Source organism: Lynx rufus, unplaced genomic scaffold, assembly GCF_022079265.1.
Source record: "Lynx rufus isolate CCGP_SWC_20201006 ecotype Redwood Valley unplaced genomic scaffold, mLynRuf1.p SCAF_4, whole genome shotgun sequence".
Classification (NCBI taxonomy): domain Eukaryota; kingdom Metazoa; phylum Chordata; class Mammalia; order Carnivora; family Felidae; genus Lynx; species Lynx rufus.
The window spans coordinates 115,141,230-115,165,101 of NW_025814856.1; the positions used below are offsets into that span (position 1 = coordinate 115,141,230).

The 23,872-nt window shown below is 43.4% G+C and overlaps 1 protein-coding gene across 1 annotated transcript in view; it reads right to left on the reverse strand.

The window, feature by feature from the left end:
* Positions 1–1,163: 1,163 nt before the first annotated feature.
* RAPGEF5 (Rap guanine nucleotide exchange factor 5) overlaps positions 1,164–23,872 on the reverse strand; it is a 73,744-nt gene continuing 51,035 nt past the window's right edge. Inside the window, exons 11-16 of the mRNA XM_047097277.1 lie at positions 23,563–23,653; positions 21,376–21,426; positions 20,486–20,573; positions 14,853–14,917; positions 9,366–9,420; positions 1,164–5,237 (exon numbers count right to left, since the gene is read on the reverse strand). Of these exons, the coding sequence (XP_046953233.1) occupies positions 5,119–5,237; positions 9,366–9,420; positions 14,853–14,917; positions 20,486–20,573; positions 21,376–21,426; positions 23,563–23,653 (469 nt within the window). The 3' untranslated portion in view covers positions 1,164–5,118. The remainder of the gene's footprint in view (positions 5,238–9,365; positions 9,421–14,852; positions 14,918–20,485; positions 20,574–21,375; positions 21,427–23,562; positions 23,654–23,872) is intronic.

Below are 23,872 nucleotides of genomic sequence, written 5' to 3' on the forward strand. Positions count from 1 at the left end.
TGCTGCTTTGCTCCAGATGTAGGCCTGCCCCACAGAGGAAGTGATTATAGATGAGGACACAGGCCCTACAACCCAGTGGTCTTCCTCTCTCTGCTCCCTGGTTCTCTCAGAAGCAGTGCCTATGCTCTCACCTCTCATTTTCCCTTGTCACTCAGAACTGCCACTTCTGGGTGACAAGAGCCTGAAAAAATCATCTTCCGGTCTTTACCTTTTCCCATATAAAGACAAGGTCTTTTCATGGATGTGTGACAACAGGTAGCTTCATCCATCAGGTACTCTGCAAAGCCAATACTACTGCCCACACGGACTGAGGGAAAGGGCAGTTTATCAAGAAAGAAGCGCCTTGGGAGACTTTATTAGCTTAGGCTAAATTCTTCTGAGGTAACAGCCCCAAATACCAGTGGCTTCTAATGATGATGTTCCGCGTCCTTCCCAAGCTGGAGACTCAGGTGGATGGAAACACCTTTTCCCAGAACATTGTAGGCCTTGTGGCAGAAGTGACATGCCAGCACCCGCTCCCTTGTAAAGCTTTAGTTTACAAGCTGCACAGGTCACTTCTCCCCATTTTTCACTGGACGCAGCAGGACATTTGACCACTCCTGAGTTCAACATGGTGAGATATACAATCCTCTTGCGGGAAGGGATTAATTACCACATGCCAAAAACCAGGCTTGACATCAATGAGCAGGATGTGTGATCCTCCCATCAGAAGGGGTAGAGATTTTGAACAATGACGTGGTCTAGTTTTTCCACTTTCGGGGAACATCAGTATTACCCTGTGCTTTACCATCCTGCCCACACCTCTTGTGGGGTCAGGGCCTCCCTTTGAGACCTAGAGCACTGCCGCCAGGGCCGTGAGCTTCCCTCAGTATCTGGGCTGATAAGGCAGAGTTGCTGATCCCAGTTGAGTATGGTGGGGGGGCGGGGAGGACAGAATCGGAGAATCCTGATGTGATTTCCTACCCAGGGTCCTTGGGTTCTCCAATGGCTCAGGGGCAGCATAAGTGATTCAGAGCTTCAGCGGCTGCCTGGGAATCCCTTCACCTGCCTGTAGCTCTCTCGGTGAGCAAATGAGTTCCACACAGTGAGAACATGCTGCCAGACATAGGCTATGGAGCCCACGAACATCACAGACACAGCAAGAAGCTATGAGGCATCAACAGTATCTTTAACATAATCTTATATTTGGAAAAGCAGTTTAAAAAAAAAACACTTGAAAATACAAGATAAGGTAACAGTGACTTATAGAAGTGTTCACCTTATATTGCTTGGCCATTTTTTACATATAAATTATTGCTTACTAGCTTCGATAAATACACAGCACAGTCCTATATACAGAAGCAGAAAGCGTGACATGGGAGAAAGAAAATACTGTTAATGGCAATTCTGGTAATTCCACAAATGTTTCATATTTACCAGCTCTTATAATGGTGGAAAACTACGAAGTGTAGTCCCTGAGAAGTTAGGTAGACACCCTGATTGTGGGTTTTCTATCTTCTAATTGTTAATGCAAGCTGACAATGTCACAGCAGTCCTAATTAATGACACATTAAAAGGCAAGAGTCCTTGCTTCAGGGCATCAATTTCATCCCAGTATTTAATAACCGTGTAATACGAATACAATAAATAGGCTATGCAAATAAATATTCCTCTGCTAAAAAACGTTTAGTATATACAGCTTTGCTTTATACAGTAGTACATTTTCATCTAACTTTTTGGCAATTTTTAAAAACTTTTCTTCCCCCTACTACTTTTAAGCACAATGGCCCGCTCATTAATGAACAGGCTGAAATTTTAAGGACATGTCTTTGAAGCATTTAAAAAGAACGCCGTGTTAGATAACTGCAGTGGACCTGATCTTCCCCCTTTTTAATGTTTCTGTCTAGTTTCTTGAGCAGCTTGGATCAGCTGTGCCATTTCAGAATACGAGGTTTGAGATCTGCGATGTGACAGCCATAACGAGCCAAAGGGGCTGGGACTGGGGCAGCGGTGAAGCCCAACTCCGGGGATCAGAAATCACCAACCCCCTCTTCCCTGCAACTGTCTCTCTCTACCCAGAGGCTAGCCTACAGGATGCAACTCCTTCTGCCTGCCAACTGGGACGGCTGGCTTTTTCCTTTATCCTCATTATTCTGAATTCAATGCACGCTCCACCCAACTTGCCTGTGGATATGGGTCTAGGGAAATGCATTAATCTAAACAGAATTAATGATACTAAAATAAAGTGAACGTGGGTCATAATACTTAGCACTGTAACCATTTGGCAATTGTACAGATGATAACAAAAAGTGAACTTAAAACACTGTAGCCTTTGGAGCATCTGGAAATATGTATGAAAAAAATTTTCAGGAAGGTTGCAGTTTTGCCCACAAAACTGGTCCTGTGCTACCTTGTAAGCAGGGCCGGTTTGCCGGGATGCGGACGAATCCATGAGCCCACTTTCTGGTGCCGTAGCAGAAAGGACCTACTGAGAAGCGCTGGGGCACCACTTGCTGAGGAAGTTGGCAGATTAGAGATTTTCAGAGTGAATGGAGATTTTATGGAATCGCAACACTCTAAGAGCGGGAAAGGAGCTTCGACATCTTGGTCCACCCTTCTAGCCAGAACAAAATCTATTTCAAAGAGGCCTTGGCGAATGTTTGGAAAGGGAATCCCTATTCACAGGGAGCCTCACGGCCAGACGGCTCAGCTTTGTTCAGGAAAGTTTCATGCGGAGCTAAAGCCATTCCCAGTTCTGTCTTCAATTCTTGAGTTCCTGATTTACGTCTTCACAGGGCTTCTGAAACTTTTGAGTTGCTGATGATTGGGAAATCTCTGGAGACGGTTGTTAAAATTAACAAAGATTTGGAGATTCTGACATTCAGGAGACAGGAATGAAAAAGCAAATGTAAACTAAACCAAACCCTCCCTTCCCTTTGCTGCCCTGAGAGCCACATGGCCATGGCTGCAGGAGACTGGGCGAGCCCCACATCGTCCCTGGCTTGTTTCTACCCACGACACGTGGAATACTGACTACACCATCAGAATGAGTTTAAACATGATGTACGTGTGGATTCATTTGGTTGTATACATATTTGGATTGGGATCTAAGCGGCAGGTGCTATGTTGAAATAGTTCTCCACTGCAAATTAGTCCTCGAGAGGTCATGTTCTGGTTGGAGTAATGGAGATCTCCTGTGAACAGACACTTAAATTGTAAAACGTGGAGACAATGTCAAAATGGCCTTACATGATTAGACTGACCAAATGATCCTCCCCAGCACGGAGAAAAGGTGAGAACATGGGCTGTACGCCCATGCTGTCCCCAATAATTGCCAAGGGGAGAGCTTCTCCAGTGTTTGATCAGCCAAGAGACGAACCGGTTTTTCCTAGTCCTGATGGCTCTGGTCTCCTCCAGTGGGTCTCTGTCCATTCCCAGTAGCCTGGAGCTTTTCTTTGAGTGGACCATCCCCGGATGGTCCCTTTCTGTAAAACTCTGTTAGTTTGCAGGATTGAAGTTTACACGTGCTGGGACAGATCAAATCTCTTTGAAAGTCCTACCCAAAATTTCCTCCACATGGTACCTTCCAGCACTCTCTCAAGCTCAGTGTGGTTCTCGAACTCAGGAAACAGCACTGCTAACAGGGTATCAGAAAGCATTGGATACCCACAGTAATAAGGTGTTAATGGGCCAGAAGGAAGCAGTTCTGTGCAGACACCCGAGAGATGAACAGGCAGGAGAGAACTCACACGTGTAGAAGATGAATGGACTGAATTCATGAAGGAGGGCCCTTGTATTTCAGCAATGCCCACAGGCTTTTTTTGTTCATTTTAAGCTCGGGGGAAATTCTCTAACCAGTTCTTGAGAATAGCATGAGGTTTTCTCTACTGTAGGAGCCCCCGTCTGTAAAAATGGGAATAAAAAGTAGACTCGAAGACTCTGAGACTCTGGGGGAAAAAAGACAAATTACAGAAGAGCTCTGGGCCTTGATTAGGAGTGGACTGCAGGACTTTTAAGTGTCCAACATAATCAGACATTTGGGTATTTTGGGGGTTCTTGGCATTTGCTGAGAGATAGGCAGTCACTACTAAATACCTTGCTCTTCTCTAGGGAGTGCTAAGTGCTTCACACACCAAATCCCACTTCACCTCCCTGTGTTGGCTGTTACCGTTCTCTGCTGTGGGCAAAGGAGCCTGCTGGAGGATGCCAAACACTACGGCATCGCCAGGCACAAGAATGTAGACCTCTGGGACTCTGTTCCCTTGATAAACAGTTACTGAGTGCCTATAATCTATCAGGCGCTGTGCTTTTTCAAAAATCGTATTGTTCCCATAAGAAATGTGAATCTTCTTGCACACGTAAAGAAAATCTCCAGAAACTGAGCAATGAGTCCACTTCTTAAAGATTACTATTTTTCCTTACTGGTAAAGCAACGTACTCTAACTGGCCTATAGCTGCAAATCGGTTGTGCAGAAACGAATTTCACCTGCAAGCCTACATTGATAAATGATTGTGGATGCAAAGAAATGCATGCCTTGACATTTCCCTTTTGGAAATCAGAGCATGGATGCCAGCTGCGGTCCTAATTTCCTAGACACAAGTGGCTTTTGGTGATGTCACAGTTTGTACTGACAGCAGCCACTCCTTCTCCCTGGAAATCTAGAGATGCCATCACTGTCTTTAGGTGTTCAGATGAGCTGCTTCTTTGACAGCCTATAAACAGTAATCTGTCACCAGGCAACATAAAACTCCCGTTTCGCGCACACTCGTACTGAAATATTGGGTCACTGTAGGACAAGACATGCTCTCGTCTTGACGCGGGCACATCTCAAGTTGAAAACTGGGTTGGATCAACAATGCAGTCATAAGAAACCAGACTTCCCCATTTCAAGAATGCTTCTGACGCTTTCTTTGCCTTCTCATTCTGAGAGCAGCTAGGAGAGGCCTCTCCCCATGTCTGGTGGCTGACATCAACTTCCTGAACACGCTTTGCTGGGCTTTCCGGTGGGTGTCTTAGGATATACTGATAAAACTCAGCAACTTCTTTTCTCACAGGAAAGCAACGTGCTCAGCACTGACATTCCCATAGCTCAAAGTGCTGCAAGTTACAGGGGAGGCGAGGCGGTGGGCTGCTGGGGCTCACACCCGAGGCTCGATCCTGTGTGACAACTCAAACAGGGCCTGCTGGCTGTCAATGACATACAGGTGGTTAACGTAGGATTTTAACTCTTGGTGTTCCTTTGGAGACATGTCACCTCCTGGTTTTTGGAAGAAAAAAGTCTCATGAGAGCAGAAATGCTACTTCTTTCTCTCTTTTTTTTAAGTATACAATTTTTTTCAGGCATAGAATTTAGTGATTCGTCACTTATGTATAAGACCCAGTGCTCATCCCAACCAGTGTCCTCCCTAATGCCGTTCGCCCCTTTAGCCCTTCCCCCCGCCCCCAACATCCCACCAGCCACCCTCAGTTTGTTCTCTGTATTTAAGAGTCTTTTATGGTTTGTTTCCCTCTCCGTTTCTATCTTATTTGTGCAGAAGTGCTATTTCTGAATACCAGTGACATCTCTCATTAAGGCTTAGAGTAAATCTAGCAGGGGGATTCTTATTAGTCAGCATCCCAGAGAGGGGATCTTTATCCTTACAGTGGAGATACTTCTCCAGCTCAGACCAGGGCCTCAGGTCAGGTCATTAGACTACAAAGGTATTTGTTGTATTAACATTTATATAACATTTATTACCTAATGTTATCTAGTATTTAGTGACTGTGTTAGTATCCCCCCACTACAGAGTGGGAAACAGCACAGACACACAGCAAGGGAGGGGCAGAACAGGTCCGGCAGCCAGACTATGTGATTCCTGAGTCCATGTCTGAGGTCCCATGTCACAGCAACTGCCATTTAAATAGCTTTCACTGGCTCTTATATCTCAGTCTGGAATTGTCAGAAACCACTGCTAATCTGGTCAGTGCACAGACAAAATGGTTTGTTTTTAGAATTTGTATAATTCTTTGGTGTCCTTAGTTTTTGAAAAAGTAAAAAAATTAAGGAAGCATTTGAATGAACAGATATCACAGAACTGAACTTAAGGTATATTTAACAGGCAAACAAGTTCCAGAAGCATGTGGCTGGGCTAACATCTACCCAGCAAAGGACAAGGCAAGGTGGTTTTCCACTCCCAAATCCAGGGTGGTTACAAAACTGAAGGGCCACATGAAGCTTTTAGTGCCCTGTGAACACGTATGTGCCATGCTGGTGACAAGTCTGATAAGGAGCCTGATAAAGTAGCCTGGACAATGGGGCAAGCCCACTTCCCATAGGCAAAAACAAACACAATCCAAAAAAAAAAAAAATCCCCCCAAACCTCAAGGCACTGGGAGCCTGGCTAAACTGCTATAGAGGGACAATGTCAATGTGAGAGATGGTGACGTCACATCCTCTTGCTTCACGGAATTTCGGATGGGAACAGCAGGGTTCAGCTTGAGTAGAGGGGACCAAAGGAAGCTAAGCATTTCAATGCAGCAATTTCTTCTCTTGGTGAAATCCATTTTTTCCTCCTCTGTGACAAATGTGTTTTATAACTTAAGGCTTGCATGTCATGGGTGGCTTGTAATTCTTAGGTTTAATAGCAAATAAGGCTTCCTGGTTTCAAAAGGCAAAAATACCAGGAATTTAAGTTTTTACCATCCCACTTGTTTGGAAGTGACCAAAAAGTTTTATTATTCTAGAACACCTTCTCTGTAAGACACTGAGAGACTGCTTTTGGCTTAGTAAATATTGGTTTCGAAAACATAATCATACAAAGATAATTTTTTTGTTAATTTTTTAACCTTAAGAAGATGGCAGAATGAGTGGTTCCAACCATGACAAGTGACACCTGCATGGCACTTCCAAACTAAAAAAAAAAATGTATATATATATACACACACATATATATACACACATATATATGTTTTAATGTTTATTTTTGAGAGAGTGAGCAAGCGAGCAAGGGAGGGGCAGAGAGAGAGAGGGAGACACAGAATCTGAAACAGGCTCCAGGCTCAGAGCTGTCAGCACAGAGTCTGACGCAGAGCTTGAACCCATGAACCACAAGATCATGACCTGAGCAGAAGTTGGATGCTTAATGGACTGAGCCACCCAGGGGCCCCTTTTTATATTTTATTTTAGAGAGAGACAGCATGAGTGGGATAGAAGCAGAGGGCGAGGGAGAGAGAATCTCAAGCAGGCTCCATGCTCTGCACAGAGCCCGATGCGGGCCCTGATCCCACAAACCTGGGATCATGACCTGCGCTGAAATCAACAGTCAGACATTCAACCAACTGAGCCACCCAGGCTCCCCAGAACTTCATAATTTTTTTTTTTCTTTTTTTTTTTTTTTTTTTTTTTTTTTTTCAACGTTTATTTATTTTTGGGACAGAGAGAGACAGAGCATGAACGGGGGAGGGGCAGAGAGAGAGGGAGACACAGAATTGGAAACAGGCTCCAGGCTCCGAGCCATCAGCCCAGAGCCTGACGCGGGGCTCGAACTCACGGACCGCGAGATCGTGACCTGGCTGAAGTCGGACGCTTAACCGACTGCGCCACCCAGGCGCCCCAGAACTTCATAATTTTTAAGTGGCTTGATTAACATTATCTTATTTTATCCCAAATGCTGACATTGGTTTACTATTCTTATATAAGCTGTCAAAATGGATTTCACTAATTTCACTAATAGAACACAAAGAGTTATGCTTTGTGCTACGAGGACTTACTCTCTAGTGATGAGAGGTTCAAGACAGTGTTAAGGCCACCAGGACAGTATAACCTTCCTGTCCACACTTGCAGAGTCTCCTGGTCAGTGAGACCAATATCTTTGAATCGGGTGAGTGTGCATAAATACTTGGGAAGCAAAGGTGGATGAGAGAAATATGAACCCAATACTCAGGAGCATTATGCTTGCACATCTGAATGAATCTCCGTGACAATATTATCACTGTTTCTACTATAAGCGCACTGTACTTGTGTTCCTAATGGAGAAATACATAAGCACATATCAGGTGGTAGTAAGTGATGTAAATATTTAAAACCTTAGGTCCTGGGATGCCTGCGTGGTTCAGTTGGTTGAGTGTCTGATTCTTGATTTTGGCTCAGGTCATGATCTCATGGTTCTTGAGACTGAGCCACTCACAGGGCTCTGCTCTGATGACATGGAACCTGCTTGGGATTCTCTGTCCCTCCCTTGTTCATGCTCTCCCTCTCTCTCTCTCTCAAAATAAATAAACATTAAAAAAAAAAAACTTAGGTCCTGTATTTATAACTCTCCCTTTCAAGCACAAACTTTGTAATTCATACAGAAGTTCCGTTGCTCTGTAGGAGACAATACTGCCAGCCAAAACTAGCCAAACAGAAAAAACTTTCTTAAGAATATGCACTAATCCTTAGGGAGTAGGACTTTGATCTTTGTACTTTATACATACTTCCGTATTGTTGAAAAAATTATTTTACAAGGAGGATATATAAAGCAAGTTTTATTTAGTGGTCAGCTTTGATTGATTTATAATTACTGAACTCAACTTTCTATTTTTTTTTTTTTCTTTACTGCCCTTTATATCTATAGAATCTGCACAAGGCAAAGAAAAGAGTATGGGTCAGGAAGTCAGGCAGGCTTGGTCTGAATAATGGCTGAATGGGTTAACTCTCTGAGTCTCAGTTTTCCGCTCTGCACCACAGGGTTAATGATCTCCATGCACCAGTCACCAATACTGGTATCAGGATGCCACTGCCCGTGTGAATGCTCCTTGGACTCAATAAAGCTGATTTCCTTCCTTCCTGCAATGTTTTAACGCTATTTAAACATGGTGTAAATTATGCCTGAGGTTTAAAAAGGAACAAATATTCCTACTTATGTTAATCTCAGCAGGGAATCCACAAAAGTGCTCAGAAAAATACCTATTCAGTGAAAGGCAGCTCCGGACAGGAAGTTTTTGTTGGAGAGGAGTAAAGATTCTGGAAGGCTGCTTCAGGCACTTTTACAAACCATATTCCAATTCCAGGAAGGCTCTAAGCAAGAAGTTTAGGGACAGGGTCACCCCTGATAAACCCACTGGTAATTCTGAGCCAAGGGGCAAGCAAACAGACTTTCAGGCTCAGGGGTGTGGGGGCGGGGGGCTTTGCTCATCGCAAGTCACTCTGTACAGTGTAAACTTGCTGCCAAGAGAGGATAAAAAAACGCCGTACTTGTTTTCCTTTGCATCCCAAATATGCAGTGAAACTAAGAAAGAATATAGTAAATGCATATAAGACTTTATAATCTGTTTCAGTTTCTTACCACCAAATACTTGTGATAAGGTCACAGTCTGTACCAATGTAGGGTGAATTTACATTCCCTGGCCAACTTCAATTACTCACCAAACTGGTTAGTCCTGCAGTGCCTCAGGGTCCGGACAGTGTCTGCAATCATATGCTGGAAGGCAGAGCAGAAAATGTATGGGTGGAAGGGTCATTTAGGGTGTTTCTGAAGTATGCCTACTGGGATGAAAGCAGAGTGCACCCTTGGGTGCAAACGGAATCGCTGCATTTGGAACTGGACTTGACTTCAACTGAGAATACTGAGCTTGGATTACAAAAGGATATTCAGTCTTCATCTGTCAAAACAGTGCCCCCAAACCTGGCTGCACACATTCTAACTGGGTTTCCTCATGCCACGGGGTCTAACAGCCCACCGTTTACACACCGTAAAGAGGTATGGCATTCCCCCTCCATCTGCCTGTCCAAACCTGCTTAGGCTTTTCCCTTCCAGGGATGTTTTGCCTGCTCTCGGTGAAGCCTTTCTGAGATTTCCCTTCTGAACTTGGGAGGCTCCCTTGTACAGTACACATTGGCCTCGTGTGGTTGGCGCTGCTCTGGATCTTTGCGCCTCTTCCAGGCTGGGTGCCACTAGAGGGCTCCGCATGCCCAGCACCTGCCATATGTCACACAGTGATTCCGGTACTTGCTGAATACAGATAGAAACTCTGGTGGCATCAAAGCCTCAAGTATGCAAATCGTGACAGGAAATGACACAGTCACAAAAGGCAAACATTTTCTAAAATGCCAATATCTTTAAAGAGACCGTTTTTTGGTTTGGTTTATATTCTCTCCTACGGTCTTCAGGATTCTGCTTTAATTTGTTTCTTCGAAGTTCTCACTGATCTCTAGGCAAAAGTCTTCTTAGCTTACAGCTGCCTTTGACAAGATCCTATTAGCTCACACTTGGGTACCTTCAAGAGTCTTCTAGCTCTATCATTTCTAGTTTCCCGTGACGAAGAAGAAAGACAGCATTTAGGACAACACCATTTTCCACTCCTGTTTCTCCCCTACTGTTGCCAGAATCATCTCCAAACACTGCTGCCATTGTGTTATAGTCCTCTGGAAAATCCACGTCGACTTTCTAATTTGTTTCATATCAAAATCCAAACATCGCCCACTATTCAAGAAATCAACATTATTAATTATCTGCTCCTCCAAACTTCCCCAAACGTGTCAACATCTTTCACATCCCACATGTACACACCAGTCAAAGGCTCATCCACACACACCAAGCCCTCAGTGAATTATTGCTACAAGAATAATTCTGGCGTGAAAAAAATTTTTTTCACTTAAAATCTGTCAGAACTGGGGCGCCTGGGTGGCGCAGTCGGTTAAGCGTCCGACTTCAGCTCAGGTCACGATCTCGCGGTCCGTGAGTTCGAGCCCCGCGTCGGGCTCTGGGCTGATGGCTCGGAGCCTGGAGCCTGTTTCTGATTCTGTGTCTCCCTCTCTCTCTGCCCCTCCCCCGTTCATGCTCTGTCTCTCTCTGTCTCAAAAATAAATAAACGTTAAAAAAAAAAATTAAAAAAAAAAAACAGTTGAACCCGGTGCTTTCACTGGCTTTAAAAAAATAAAATAAAATAAAATAAAATCTGTCAGAACTATAGAAACTTTATTTGAATGTGACCTACTTATTAAATTGTTCTCAACTGTATTTCCAATGTATTTCTATTCAATAGTGGAAAATTAAATAGGACAGTGATTATAGCAGGACCTCACGTTGCATTTGTAAAGGAAATGAGACGTGACTCATGTCTGTGAAAGTATTGTTATGTTTCCTTCCCCAAATGTTACCACTACTCCCAGGGCAGCTCTCTCGTTCTAAGCTATGGCGTCACACAGATTTCTATCCTCTGCCATTTAGGCAGCTCACGGGAGCCTTGAGCTGATGCAGGGTTGAGGGCTGAGTGTGGCAGTGAAACCTGAATCCTCCCCATCTTCAGGTTTTCTGAAGGGGGGAGGGGGAAAATGTGGTAAAGGATGAGGCTCTCAACACTGAGGAGTAAAGAGAAGAAAGAGAGAAAGCATTTGTTTCTTCATTATTTAATAGTTCGCGACTGAAACGTTTAGAGCTGCTGAGACAGCAGAGGGAACAATGGAAATCTTATTAGACCCAATGAGTGCTTCTGGGCCTTCGTGTCATCTGACTTAATGTGTCGGCCTGTATCAGCCAGATAAAGAGAATACACTGAATGATTTGCTAGCTGGCTTAAGCTAATATCCATCATGAGGCATTGGCTTCTCCCAAGTTAATTCAGTTAGGTTCTATTGGTTCATTATTGTGAAAGATGATCCTGTTTTAGCTTAAGTGAAACTCTGTCCCTTGCTAAGAAACATTCCTTGAAAACGCTGACTTTATTAGGAAATTCAGTCTCATTCTCCAGCATCCAAGTATAATGTAGGGCTATGTACATTGTATAATAGGTTTTTGTCCTTTGAAAAAATTTGAACTCACCCTGTCTTCTCTGTGCAAGGAGGGGGTCAGCAGTAGGTGTGCTCCATACTCAGAGCCATCTACTGTGTGAGGACCAGGAACTCGCTCATGTTACAGAACCTGATCTGTCTAGAAATGGTGGGCTAGCCGGCGTCTGATGGATGTATGTGGGTGTTATGGCCCGCTGTGTACATGCATAACTGCATTTAGCTTCTAGTTGTCTTTTTTTAATAAAGTTCTCTTTGGGAATTTATAATTTAAAAGAGAATGTTATTATTTATGCCATGTTATTTCCTTAAGGCATCTTAAAGGATTAAGGGGGTACAGTTATTGACACTAAAAGAAGTACTATTTGTTAGACTACGTTTTGCTCCCAGAGGTTAATCTGAATTTTTTTTTTTTTTTTTTGAGAGTGAGAGAGAGCCTATGTGTGTGCACCAGCAGGGAAGGGTGGGAAGGGGGAAGAGGAGAGAGAGAGAATCTTAAGCAGGCTCCACACCACCCAGTGTGAAGCCCAATTCAGGGTTCCATCTCATAACCCTGGGATCACGACCTGAGTCCCAATCAAGAGTCAGATGCTTAACTGACTGAGCCACCCAGGTGCCTCAGTCTGAAGTCCTGACACATCTGAAAGCAAGACCCTAGACAACATTAGCTGTTATCCAAAGGCATCCACTGGATTGTTGGAGAAAGTAGCAGAAGCCCAGAAATGCTGGTCAGAATGAGAGACAGGGATGTGAGGATCTTTCCATGGCTTTTTCCCATTTGTGCCTTTATCGAATCTTTCTCTGACTTCAGTAGCACTATCAGAGGGGCAGTAACACAAGGAACTTGACCAAACCACTGGCTCACCTGGGGGAGAAGGTCAACTGCTGGCCTGCTCTTAACAACAGACAACAGTCAGATTTATAACGAGCACAACTGTTCTCCCGTGTTCCGTCTAAGTTAGTCAGAGGGTAACTCACTAGATCTTTGTGCTGAATTCTACTCAGAGTGACACCCCTCCTCCCGCATCTCCACACATGCTCTCCAAAGCTTGTTAGGCATTCTTAACCAGATGTGCTGGCCGGGATTTGAAGTAGATATTGACCAAAGGCTTCATCTGCCTGAAATCATTTCATTAATATCCAACACTGGAGATTCACCTACATAAAGTCTAGAATGTTAGTGCCTATAGTCTTTGGTTGCAAACAGGTACCCTGGGATCTTCAGAACATGACACAGTGAGGGGCACCTGCCTGGGTGGCTCAGTCAGTTGAGCGTCTGATTTTGGCTCAGGTCATGATTCGTGGTTTGTGAGTTGGAATCCCACATCAGGCTCTGTGCTGACAGCTCAGAGCCTAGAGCCTGCTTCAGATTCTGTGTCTCCCTCTCTCTGCCCCATCCCAGCTCACACTTGGTCTCTGTCTCAAAAATAAATAAACATTAAAAAAATACAATTATCTTTAAAAAAATAGAACATGACACAGTGATACAGAACAAGTCTCTAAAGAGTATGTACAAGAAAACCTCACTCTGAATATCTACTTCTGGCTGTGCTGGTTTGACTGTAGCATCTAAAATAACTGAGCTCTGGAAAGCCTGCTTGGCTCAGTCAGTTGAGTATCTGACTCTTGGTTTTGGCTCAGGTCAGGTCATGATCTCACAGTTTTGTGAGTTCCAGCCCCGTGTCAGGCTCTGTGCTGGCAGCACAGAGCCTGTTTAGGATTCTCTCTCTCCCACTCTCTCTGCCCCTCCCCTGCTTGTGCTGTCTCTGTCTCTCTCAAAATAAATAAACTTAAAACTGTTTTAAATAACTGAGCTCTGGTTCCAAAGCACTTAGCACAGGGGGATTTAAAGAGTACAGGCACATCCACTTTAAAAACAACTTAACCAGATGTGCTGGCCAGGATTTGAAGTCAAATCAGTCATTCTCAACTGATTAAAATAGAGCTACGGCAGGATATCCCAAGACGTCTCTCTCCCAGATTCTAGGTGCTTGGATTTTCAAGTGGCACAGCGGTCCTCTGTCACCTCACCCCATGTGTGGTGAGTTAACCTGACGATTACAGCCGGGCACTTATGAGGCAAAGGTCAGATGCCAAACCCCGCTCGGACTCATCAGTTTGTACCGTTCTTTGGTCATGGTCTGCAACCCCCGCCTCACTCAACCTTCTCTCACATGCCTGACCCAGTCTCACAGGGAACCAGGGGTCAGTTCCTGAAAGAGTTCATACAAATCCATTACCATTACTGAGAAGGTCACTCAAAGGTCAGGATCTACGGACAGGGGTCACTGGTATCATCTTTAACCATGAAGGACAGTCTAATCTATGACACTCAAGTTCATTTGGGGACAGATCCATTCTTGCAGTCCACGGGGCCTCTCTGGAGCACCCCTCGTTTACACTTGCTCAGTTCTCCCCAGCAGCTCCCCCTCTGCCCTAGGCCAGTCCGAAAGGCTAGGAGGAGCTCACTACAGGAGGAAGTACCTGGGAAGGTCTTAGAAATACTTAAGGAAGGGGAATTTCAGTAATTTGTAAGGGAGGACTGATTGGGAACCTTTCACTTGAGAGCAGGGAGTGCACTCTGTCTGAGCTGCTGTCTCCACAGTCCACTGTGCTTCACAGGCGGACAGAGGGGTGGTGCTTCCTCTCAGGCACAGCCTGCGAATTCCACCTTCGCATCCAGTGGGGAGCACTGAAGATGAACGCATCTCCCCAGAAGCAGAGCTTTTTCCTGGGTCCTGGAAGCAGTATACACTGAGACGCAGAGCGATGCCTTTCAAGCAGTAAAGCTTAACCTCCTGAGTGTGAACTCTTAGTGACAGAACCTTACAGGTTTTATTTCCGGTTTAGTAACACACACACAACCACTGATATTAATTGAATGAAGTCCCATTTTCAAAAATAAAAAGCAGACTTTCATAGTTGGTCCTCAAGACCTTGCTAGCACACTTATTTTTCACTGGAATACATTTTATCGACAATGCTGAACGTGCAGCAAATAGGCTCCTGGAAACCACCGTGTATTCAGAGGAGAAAAATATTTAAACCATTTGTTTCTTAGAACAAGAAGGAAAAGCATGCACTTTCCTGACAGTGGGAAAAGGCAGAAAAAAGAAATGTACGTACCAGTTTTTCAAAATTGACAAGATTATCCAAAAATGTTTTATTTCCTTCATGAATAAATGTTACATCTGAAAATTAAAAACAAAAAGACATATGTGCCATTAGGAATGGATCATGAGTCAGGGCTAAGGAGGCCCAGAGGCAATGCAACTTATTAATTTTTCTTAAACATCATGCATTACTCCATGCATTTGACAAGGCAACTTGAACCTGAATCTGTATGGTATTCGATGTGAAAAAGCATAATTTATAAGTGAGGGGGAGGAGAGAATATTATAACATTAATGCAGTTATATATTTTGCACTTCAACGTGCTTGATAGAAGCTAACACTATTCTATAACTTAACCAGTCCATTATGTTTTTTTGACCAGAACACTGAGCAGGAAAGAAATAAATACCCAGAAACAAAGGAATTTTCATATTTATGTGTTTACTTTTTAACAATCCCTGGCAAAGTGTATGTGGCCTGCTTTATCTACATTAGAAGATTTAGATTTAGATGTTAAAATGTAGATTTTTCGGTCTCAAAGCCAGTGCGTGATTGTGTATCAGAAATGAGGAAAGGGATGGGTTAGAAAATGGCAGTTTCTGGCCCTACTCAATGGGTGGAAAGCATCACTGATGAAAAGAACATACGGAAATTAGGATGAAGGTATATTTTCAGAGGAAGGGAAAGTTACATTTGGTTTGAGCCTCACCTGCACGGGAAGTGACAGAAGATACTCAAAGAAAAGCCTCCTTTTGGTTGCAAAAAACCTGAATGCCTCCTCCAGAGAAAGGGATTTGGGAATTAGTTATAATAAAGACAGCAGCTGAAGCTCAGTGAGTGGATGACTCAGAAACTCAGATCAGAGGGTCAAAGACAGAGCACTAGGGAATCTTCACAGATAAGAATCAAAGAGCCTGCAAATAATCATGTCGGATCACAAACATGGAGGATAAACCAAATGAAAATTATCTTGTTGAAATAACCTGACATAAAAGAGGCAAAAGAACAGCTTAAGATTCCAATAAATAGAAAGGGAAAGCATTTGCATTTAATCAAGACTTTCATCCTGCTGGTCCCTATGGGGCAATTACGAGGTAGGTGCTGGAAACCTGCCTGCAAGACACTTGGCTGCTGAGCTCTGACTGCCCACCAGGGGACGACACCAGCCACAGACCTACATGATCCCCTGATCCAAACCTTTCCTCAAGGAACCCCTTATATACAGCTTCTAGCACCGACTGCAAAGTTTTCCTAAGCTTTTTCCCCCTTTACTAAAACTGATGTTCTAATAGGAAAATAATTTGCAATTACACAGTTGTCTGAAAGACTCTGGTCATTTTGTCTTTCATGACTTTGCTTTCAAAAAAGAACCATAAGCTTTCATTCTGTGACGCGATACTTAGAGTAGTCGGCACATGAGCTTTTCCTTTTTTTGTGTGTAGCAAATAAGCGCGTGTGCACTCTACCTACATTACACACCACCTAAAAGCCCAGTCTCCCCTAACTCCCTGAGACCTCGGGTTACAAATGCCCTCTCTGAGTCACTTGGGCCATTTCCCCAATGTTACATTATTGTCCTCTTCTCCCTATGTTCCCGAGGATGATGATGAGGGGTGATGACAATAATGGCACTTATCTCTATTAACAGCATCAGAAAGGGCATTAACAGAAGACTGTAAGGTAAAGCCTTAGCAGGACAGAATGTGAAGAAACTGTGAGCCAAAGAACATGCACAGCTGGCCCAGGATCACAGCTCTACTCCTCCCAGCCAGGGCTCAAACCCAGGGAGCCTGCTTCCTCTTCCCCACTGTGCCTCTCTGGGAGCTCACATTGAAAGGACTTGGACATTTCTTACAGCCCGTTACAGTCACCTGGCTAGATTTATGGCATGTGGGGTGTGTCTGCAACTTTTCAAATCTTTCCTTTGGTGGCTCCCTCTCTTTCCTCCAACCTAAGGTCTCTTCACTTCTTGGGTGGTCTCAACCCCAACCCTTAGGGCTTGGAGGTCAGGCTGATGAGCATGAGAATAAGGCAGGGAAGGTGCTTGGGGCCGGGTGGAAAGGGCAGAGAGGCTGGAGGGGCTGCCACTCAGGAGAGGGGGTTCAAGTGGCTGAAGGTTTTGATGCAGTTGAATGGCAGGTGATGCAGTCAGACGGGAAGGGAAGGAAGGGGGGAGGGAAGAAAGAAAGTTGGGAGGGAAGGGGACAGAGAGAAAGAAACCTGGGACCTCAGAACTTAAGTCGTGGGAGGGGAGGGGAGGGGAGGGGAGGGGAGGGGAGGGGAGGGGAGGGAAGGGAAGGGAAGGGAAGGGAAGGGAAGGGAAGAAAGTTGGGAGAGACGGGGACAGAGAGAGAGAAAGAAACCTGGGACCTCAGAACTTAAGTCATGGGCTGTGAAGCAATTCTGGGTACCCACCAGGCTGAGTGTGTGAAATGAGTACCTTTCATCTGGAGACACCTGAACACTTTCCAAACACTTCATATAACAGAAGTGCCAGACAAAATGACTCCACTTGTTGATGGCAATTAAAAGAGGAGGAAGAAACACCAGTTTTCCTTTTATTTAAATACACTTGCAAACCTGCAATAATCATCTCTTCTCTAAAATACATACACAACCCACCGGAGGACTTCAGTTAATCTTCAAACACCTGTTGATTATTGACTCTACTGGAAAGGACTACCATCTTCAAAACACTGAATGAAACAGACTATTTGGCTGCTTTGGACTTTAGCTTAGCTGGACCCTTTCTCCTACACTTATTTAGGGTTTCCTATTCATCTGCTTTCTGAACAGATTCCACACCACAGTATGGGGGCAACTAAATCAAAAGGCAAGAATTCAACTGGGAAACAGGAAAGCTGAGGCCTGGAAGGATCCTCAGATTACCTGATAATCTCCATGCTTACTGGGAACTGTCTCAACAAAAAAAAGAAAGAAAGAAAGAAACATGGGAGGCCTAATCCTTCTTAACATCCAAGGGGTTCAATTTGGTCCTTTTTCTCTAACTAATAGCAACCCAAAGTGGGAGGCACAAGGGGCAGAACGAGTTTTCATTAATAAGGTGGTTGTTCTAAAGTAGTTTATTACAACTTAAAAAATTTTTTGCAATTAAAAAAACCCCCAAATTAATGTTATTATTTTTTTTTAACGTTTATTTATTATTGAAAGACAGAGAGAGACAGAGCATGAGCATGGGAGGGGCAGAGAGAGGAGGAGACAAAGAATCTGAAGCTGTTAGCACAGAGCCCGATGTGGGGCTCTAACTCACAAACCGCGAGACCATGACCTGAGCCGAAGTCAGAAGCTTAACCGACTGAGCCACCCAGGCATCCCAATGTTATTTTTTCCAAAATGTTTTGTTCCAGGCATGATATATACATATTTTAAATTTTACATTATATTCCTTTGGAAATTATTTCAGACAAAATGATAATTTTATTAAAAATTTTTTTTAATTTTTATTTTTCAGAGAGAGAGAGAGAGAGACAAAGTATGAGTGGGGGAGGAGCAGCGAGAGAGGGAGACACAGAATCCAAAACAGGCTCCAGGCTCTATCAGCACAGAGCCTGATGCGGGGCTCGAACCCACGAACTGTGAGATCATGACCTTAGCCGGCATCAGACGTTTAACTGACTGAGCCACCGAGGCATCCCAGAAAAAAATGATAATTTTAAATAAAGTGTTAATGATGTTTATTTATTTTTTTTATTTTTAAAAAAAATTTTTTTTTAACGTTTATTTATTTTTGGGACAGAGAGAGACAGAGCATGAACGGGGGAGGGTCAGAGAGAGAGGGAGACACAGAATCGGAAACAGGCTCCAGGCTCTGAGCCGGCAGCCCAGAGCCTGACGCGGGGCTCGAACTCACGGACCGCGAGATCGTGACCTGGCTGAAGTCGGACGCTTAACCGACTGCGCCACCCAGGCGCCCCTAATGTTTATTTTTATAATCACAAAATATTTAAAAGGGAAAACTGCTTAAACTCAAGAAAGCCTCTAATAAAAAAAAGAAAAAAACGTTTAATTTACTAGAGTGAATGAATGTATTTTCAGTAGAAAAAAAGGGAAATTCGTTTTGCTGCCAACAAAGAGGTGTAGATAAACTCAGTAGAGCAGAAAATTGCATCTAAGCTAAGATATAAGTGTGAGACACTTGGCTGCATTAAATATTTTTTTGGGGGAAATCAAGAATATACAGCAAAAAACACTGCTCATATTTAAATAAGCTAAAGGGACATTGTCCACTAACTTCTCATTACCTTACAAATTTTGTTTCAAATTGTTTTCTGCTTAAAATCAATTCCTTTCCCAGATCTGTCTTCATTTCCTGCTTCCTATTTGTGTCTAAATGATTCTAAGTGTTATGTCCTACCTGCCACCCACACTGTCCAGGTGAAGGTGTTTTATTTTGCAAATAAAAATCATAAGCCTGAATAAACGTTTAAATTGCTATTTTGGCATTACAATCCCCCCTTATTTCACCCATTTACATTTAGCAGAATCTTTTCAGCTTGAATGCGGCATCTATATGCCTCTCAGTTGTGCTAACACAGTATTGTTTCACAAAGATTCTTGCTTGATACTAGATGCAGGCTAGATGAGGAGCTGCAGGGAATCACAGCGACTCAGAAATTCTCCAAGCTCGGGTTGTTCTGGAGAGAAGCTGAGGAAGGAAGATCAGCTTTATTGTCAGTGGGGGTAGCAATGGGGGGAGAGGAGGCAGGGAGTCTGGCCAGGCCATCCAACAACACAGTTACTAGGTAACTCATTTCCAGAATCACATTTACGAGTCCAGCTACTGGGGCCAGACCTAGCAGAAGTTACATGCCTCTGAAGGGCACAGGCTATATAAAAGAGTATGCCTATAAAATCCCTTGGGAAGAATCAAAATATGGCCAAAAAAAAAAAAAAAAAAAAAGACCAAATCCCTTTTCCCTGGAAAGCACCTAGGTAGAATATATACTGCATGTTAGCAGAATAGGCCAGTATAAAAAGAACTTCCTTTTAATTAAACCTCTTGGTTTGAAAGAGACCACTGAGATCTCATTAACAAATGTAACTAACATGTTTCAGGATGAATTATTTGGTGCTCTATAGGAGAAGTCAGGGGACTAGCTTGCAGCTGTAACATATTTTCCCAAATGGATTCCATTACTGGAAAAAGAAAGTACGTCCTCCACCAATAATTTTCATCCACTATATTGCCTGTGTTGACCACAGGTATTTCTCACACAGCAGCAGCCAGTCAGGGAGCTCCCTGAAATTTAAGCTGCAAATGTAGAGAGCATGATCACTGTTTGGTTTCTTTATCCCAGCCTTATTCTTGGTTGAATTAAGTGGATGGTAAACTCTAAGAAACTAAGACCATGCTTAGAAGCAGAGCAAAATAAAAACACATGTTTCCAGTCCCAAATTTTGGAAGTCAGGTGAAAATGCTTTATCTCTCGAGTACAATTAAGTATTTCTGGTACCTCAGAAATAATTGAGCATTTGAAAAACAATCACAAGCAAACACAGGTGTAATGTCAAAATTAGTCTCACAAAATACACCTAGAGTCCCCCCCCTTTTTTTTTCAGCCCCTCATAGTTAGAATGACACATTTCTGAAGATGGAATTGCACAACATAAAACAAAATTGTTACCTTTAAGCAACAGGGGCATGAATGGGATTTTGGGTGGTTTCATCTTTTTGAAAGCATCTCTGTAGGCTTTGTGATTCAGGGAAGGATCCTGCCAAACCAAGCAGATGACAAAGAGAAAGAAAAATCAATGTGCTACAGAAACAATTCTAAATCCACTTTTGCTATACAATTTGAACATGATTTAGATATTGAGAGGTTCTTCCTCAGAACAAAGTAGATAAAGGTTTCCTAGGAGAATAAACTCACTAAATTAGGGCAAGAAATGTAGGCAATGAACGAAAGTCAACTTATTGGTTTACAATAATGGGAAATGACTGCAAAAGAGAGGCACCTTTTGATTGCCCTATTATTTTCCTCAAATAGGTTTCTTAAGTACAGTTTCCTCTGCATAATTTCTATCATGAGGTAACCCCAAAGTCTTTTGTTAGGTACACTGCAAAGAAACACCTCCCTTATAATGCACAGACAATGCACAGAAAGTAAGAGCACATTGTTTTATTGTGTTCTGAAAAGAAACATTAAAAAAAAAAACCCCTAAATCTAAGAAATGGTAGAAAGGAGAAAAAGGAGAAAACAGTAATGCATAAGACACTGACCACACACTCCATTTATACCAGTTGATTCTGTAAGCTTTGAAATGGACTAGGTACTTAAAAATCTTCATTGTCCAAATGAGGTCAAAAGGACCATTCTCACTCACTACCTTTTTCCATGGAGAGGAAGAGGCATTAACTGTCCATTCCTTCATTCCTTAAGAAGCAAAGCTACATTTTCATACACAAGTGATGTAGGATAAGCTACTGGACAACGTGCTGGCCATTACAATCTAGAAGGAAATTTGTTACGATCCATTAATTTGAAGAGTAAGTCCCCTTTGGCTCGCTACTTACTGTTAAACTTTCGAGTTCAGAGAAAAGTTTCTTAAACTTCCCAGGGATTTTCTAAAATCAAACAAACAAAATACAAAAAGGAAAAGGTCAAAGAAGTCAGTTATTTTCAGAGGCACTAGGGGGAACTTTTCCTAAGCTGTGCTGGCATGTGTCCCATTTCTGAGCATAAATACCTCTATCATTTGATTCTACGCCACTTGCTTCTCACTAGGCAATCTTCATCATTCCTTAATGTGACATTCCTTGGGAATGTTGCTCAAGACAGTTTAAAATAATGCACAGCTACATGACTCAGGAATCTAGCTGGTCACACATTCCACACACGGGTGATTTTTTAATACAAACTTGAATTTCAGCTCCATATCCCACCTTCGGCGAATGCTCTGGTCTTCTTATAGAGTCTTGCTGAGTGGGAAATAATATTGGCTGACATTTTTTGTCTAAATGATAGAACTGTGTTTCACAGCAGAGGGCTAAATGGTGAAAGGCCATAAAAACCCTAAGTGATGAAGCCTGCACGTCAGTGGGAAGGAACTACTGAAGAGTGAAGAGCAACCACATCAACATCATAGAGGGTAGAAACATATGCCATCCTCCCAAATAAAAATTTGGGCCCAAGCAAGAAGCACCTGGGATTTTCCAGCCTAGCTCTGACACGATTAAGGGAAATACTGGATACCTTCCATACTGACTTAGTAGTCAGTTAGTCTGAATTTGAATTCCGACTCTGCCCCTTTCTAGCTGCATGGTTTGCTGTGAGTCCCCACTTGCCCTTCTGTGGTCCAAGTGGAGCCGGTCCAAGACCTTCTTCTCGTTTGCCCGGCCCATTATCTACCAGCCACGGCACTGATGAGTGCCCTGTACATGGTAGGCAGTCAACATGTGCATGAAACGCATGCTGTTGGAACTTAATTATTTCTCCTCTCAATTTCTGCAAATCAAAGCTTCTTTCCAGGTTTAATTCAAATTCCACTTTCTTCTGACCCTTGCTGGCCTTTTCCCTCCTGCTCTGATTGACTGTGGCCTTTGTTAGCCATCTCCTTTCATCTCACAATGTGTGTGCAGGTCGTGTTTGCTTAACCAGGGAAGGCAGGCCTTTCGTTTCTTTTCTTTTGCACTCCTTTAAGGGGTGGTGACCCTGACCCTCAGGTCACCACCATGCATTCCAATGAAGTATGGCCCCTGAAGCAAAGACAGTGAATCCCCGTTATTCAGAGCTCTGAGTTGAGATCTAACGTAAGAAAAAGCTAGCTGGCCTAGGTTGTAGGAGTTTGAATCAGGGGACCATCAGAATGGAGTAGTGACAGGAGCTGAATCAGAGAGGGCTGGAGAGAAACTGAGACCACAGGAGTCACATGGAGCTCAGGGTCATAAGGGAGAAAGAAGCCTGAATGGTTAAAGAGAAAAAGATGAGGGAGAGAAAAGGTGCATGCAGTGCGGTAGCCAGTCAGCAGGGAACAGAGAGGCAGAGAAAGAAACAAAAGTCCAAAAATAAGGTGATGGGGCCCGGGGAGAGGCTGAGAGCCCTGTATCCGTGCCTAGACACATTTAGGGGCATCTCGGTTTCAGTTCTTTTCTCATAGGCCCATTATAGTCTGCGGTTCAGAACTTGGACTAACTTGAGTGGGCCTCTCCACCTTAGAACCAGAATGGCCATTATCACGCAACACTGACAGAGGCAGAGCCCTGACTTGTGAAGCCTGAAACATACTACTTTGCGGGCCCCTCTCTGGAAAAAAGAATACAAAATTACTTTATGTCTGCAAATTTTACAAAGATACACATTCTCCACTGAACACAATGCCAGGGGCAATGCAAGAGAAAGGACCAGACGCTTAAATTCATTAGCATCTCAACAAATCTGCTCTGGACGTATGTCATCACTTTGAAAGGACTAGCATGGGACTGTAACCACACTATCATGGCAGCAGGGCAGAAAACAAATATGCATGTGTGTACAATTTATGTTCTATTATATATATAATAGAACCATCCTGAAGACCATGTGATCAAAATAGTTCTACTTGACACATTCATTTTTAACATTTTTTTTGAGTGGTACTTAACCTCATTTAAACCATTTAAGTCAATGTATTTTAAATAAAGGCCTTTTGTTGGCATGTTTCCCCTTCAGTTTTATTTGTCCCTATCCCACTTCCCCCTTTCATGTGGGCCCCCAAGGCTCACCTCCCAGGTCTGCGACAGCCGACTCACAGAAGCAGTGTTGAGACCCATCACAATAGCAAAGAAAGAATTCAGGTTTCTCTGGGCTTTGCAGCTACGGAATAAAAGAAAGTACAAGGTACTTGGAGCAACGTGCTTTTGCCAGAAGGCCACAAAAGATAAAGCCCAAAAGACTGTCCTAGGCCACAGAGTTCAATGTCCAGGGCAGGGCTGAACTCTGCCCCATGGCCAACACACATTGACCGCCCCTATGGATGGGGAGTGGTATCCCCTCCACTGTTCCTAACACAGGGGACAGATTCCAAATGCTTGG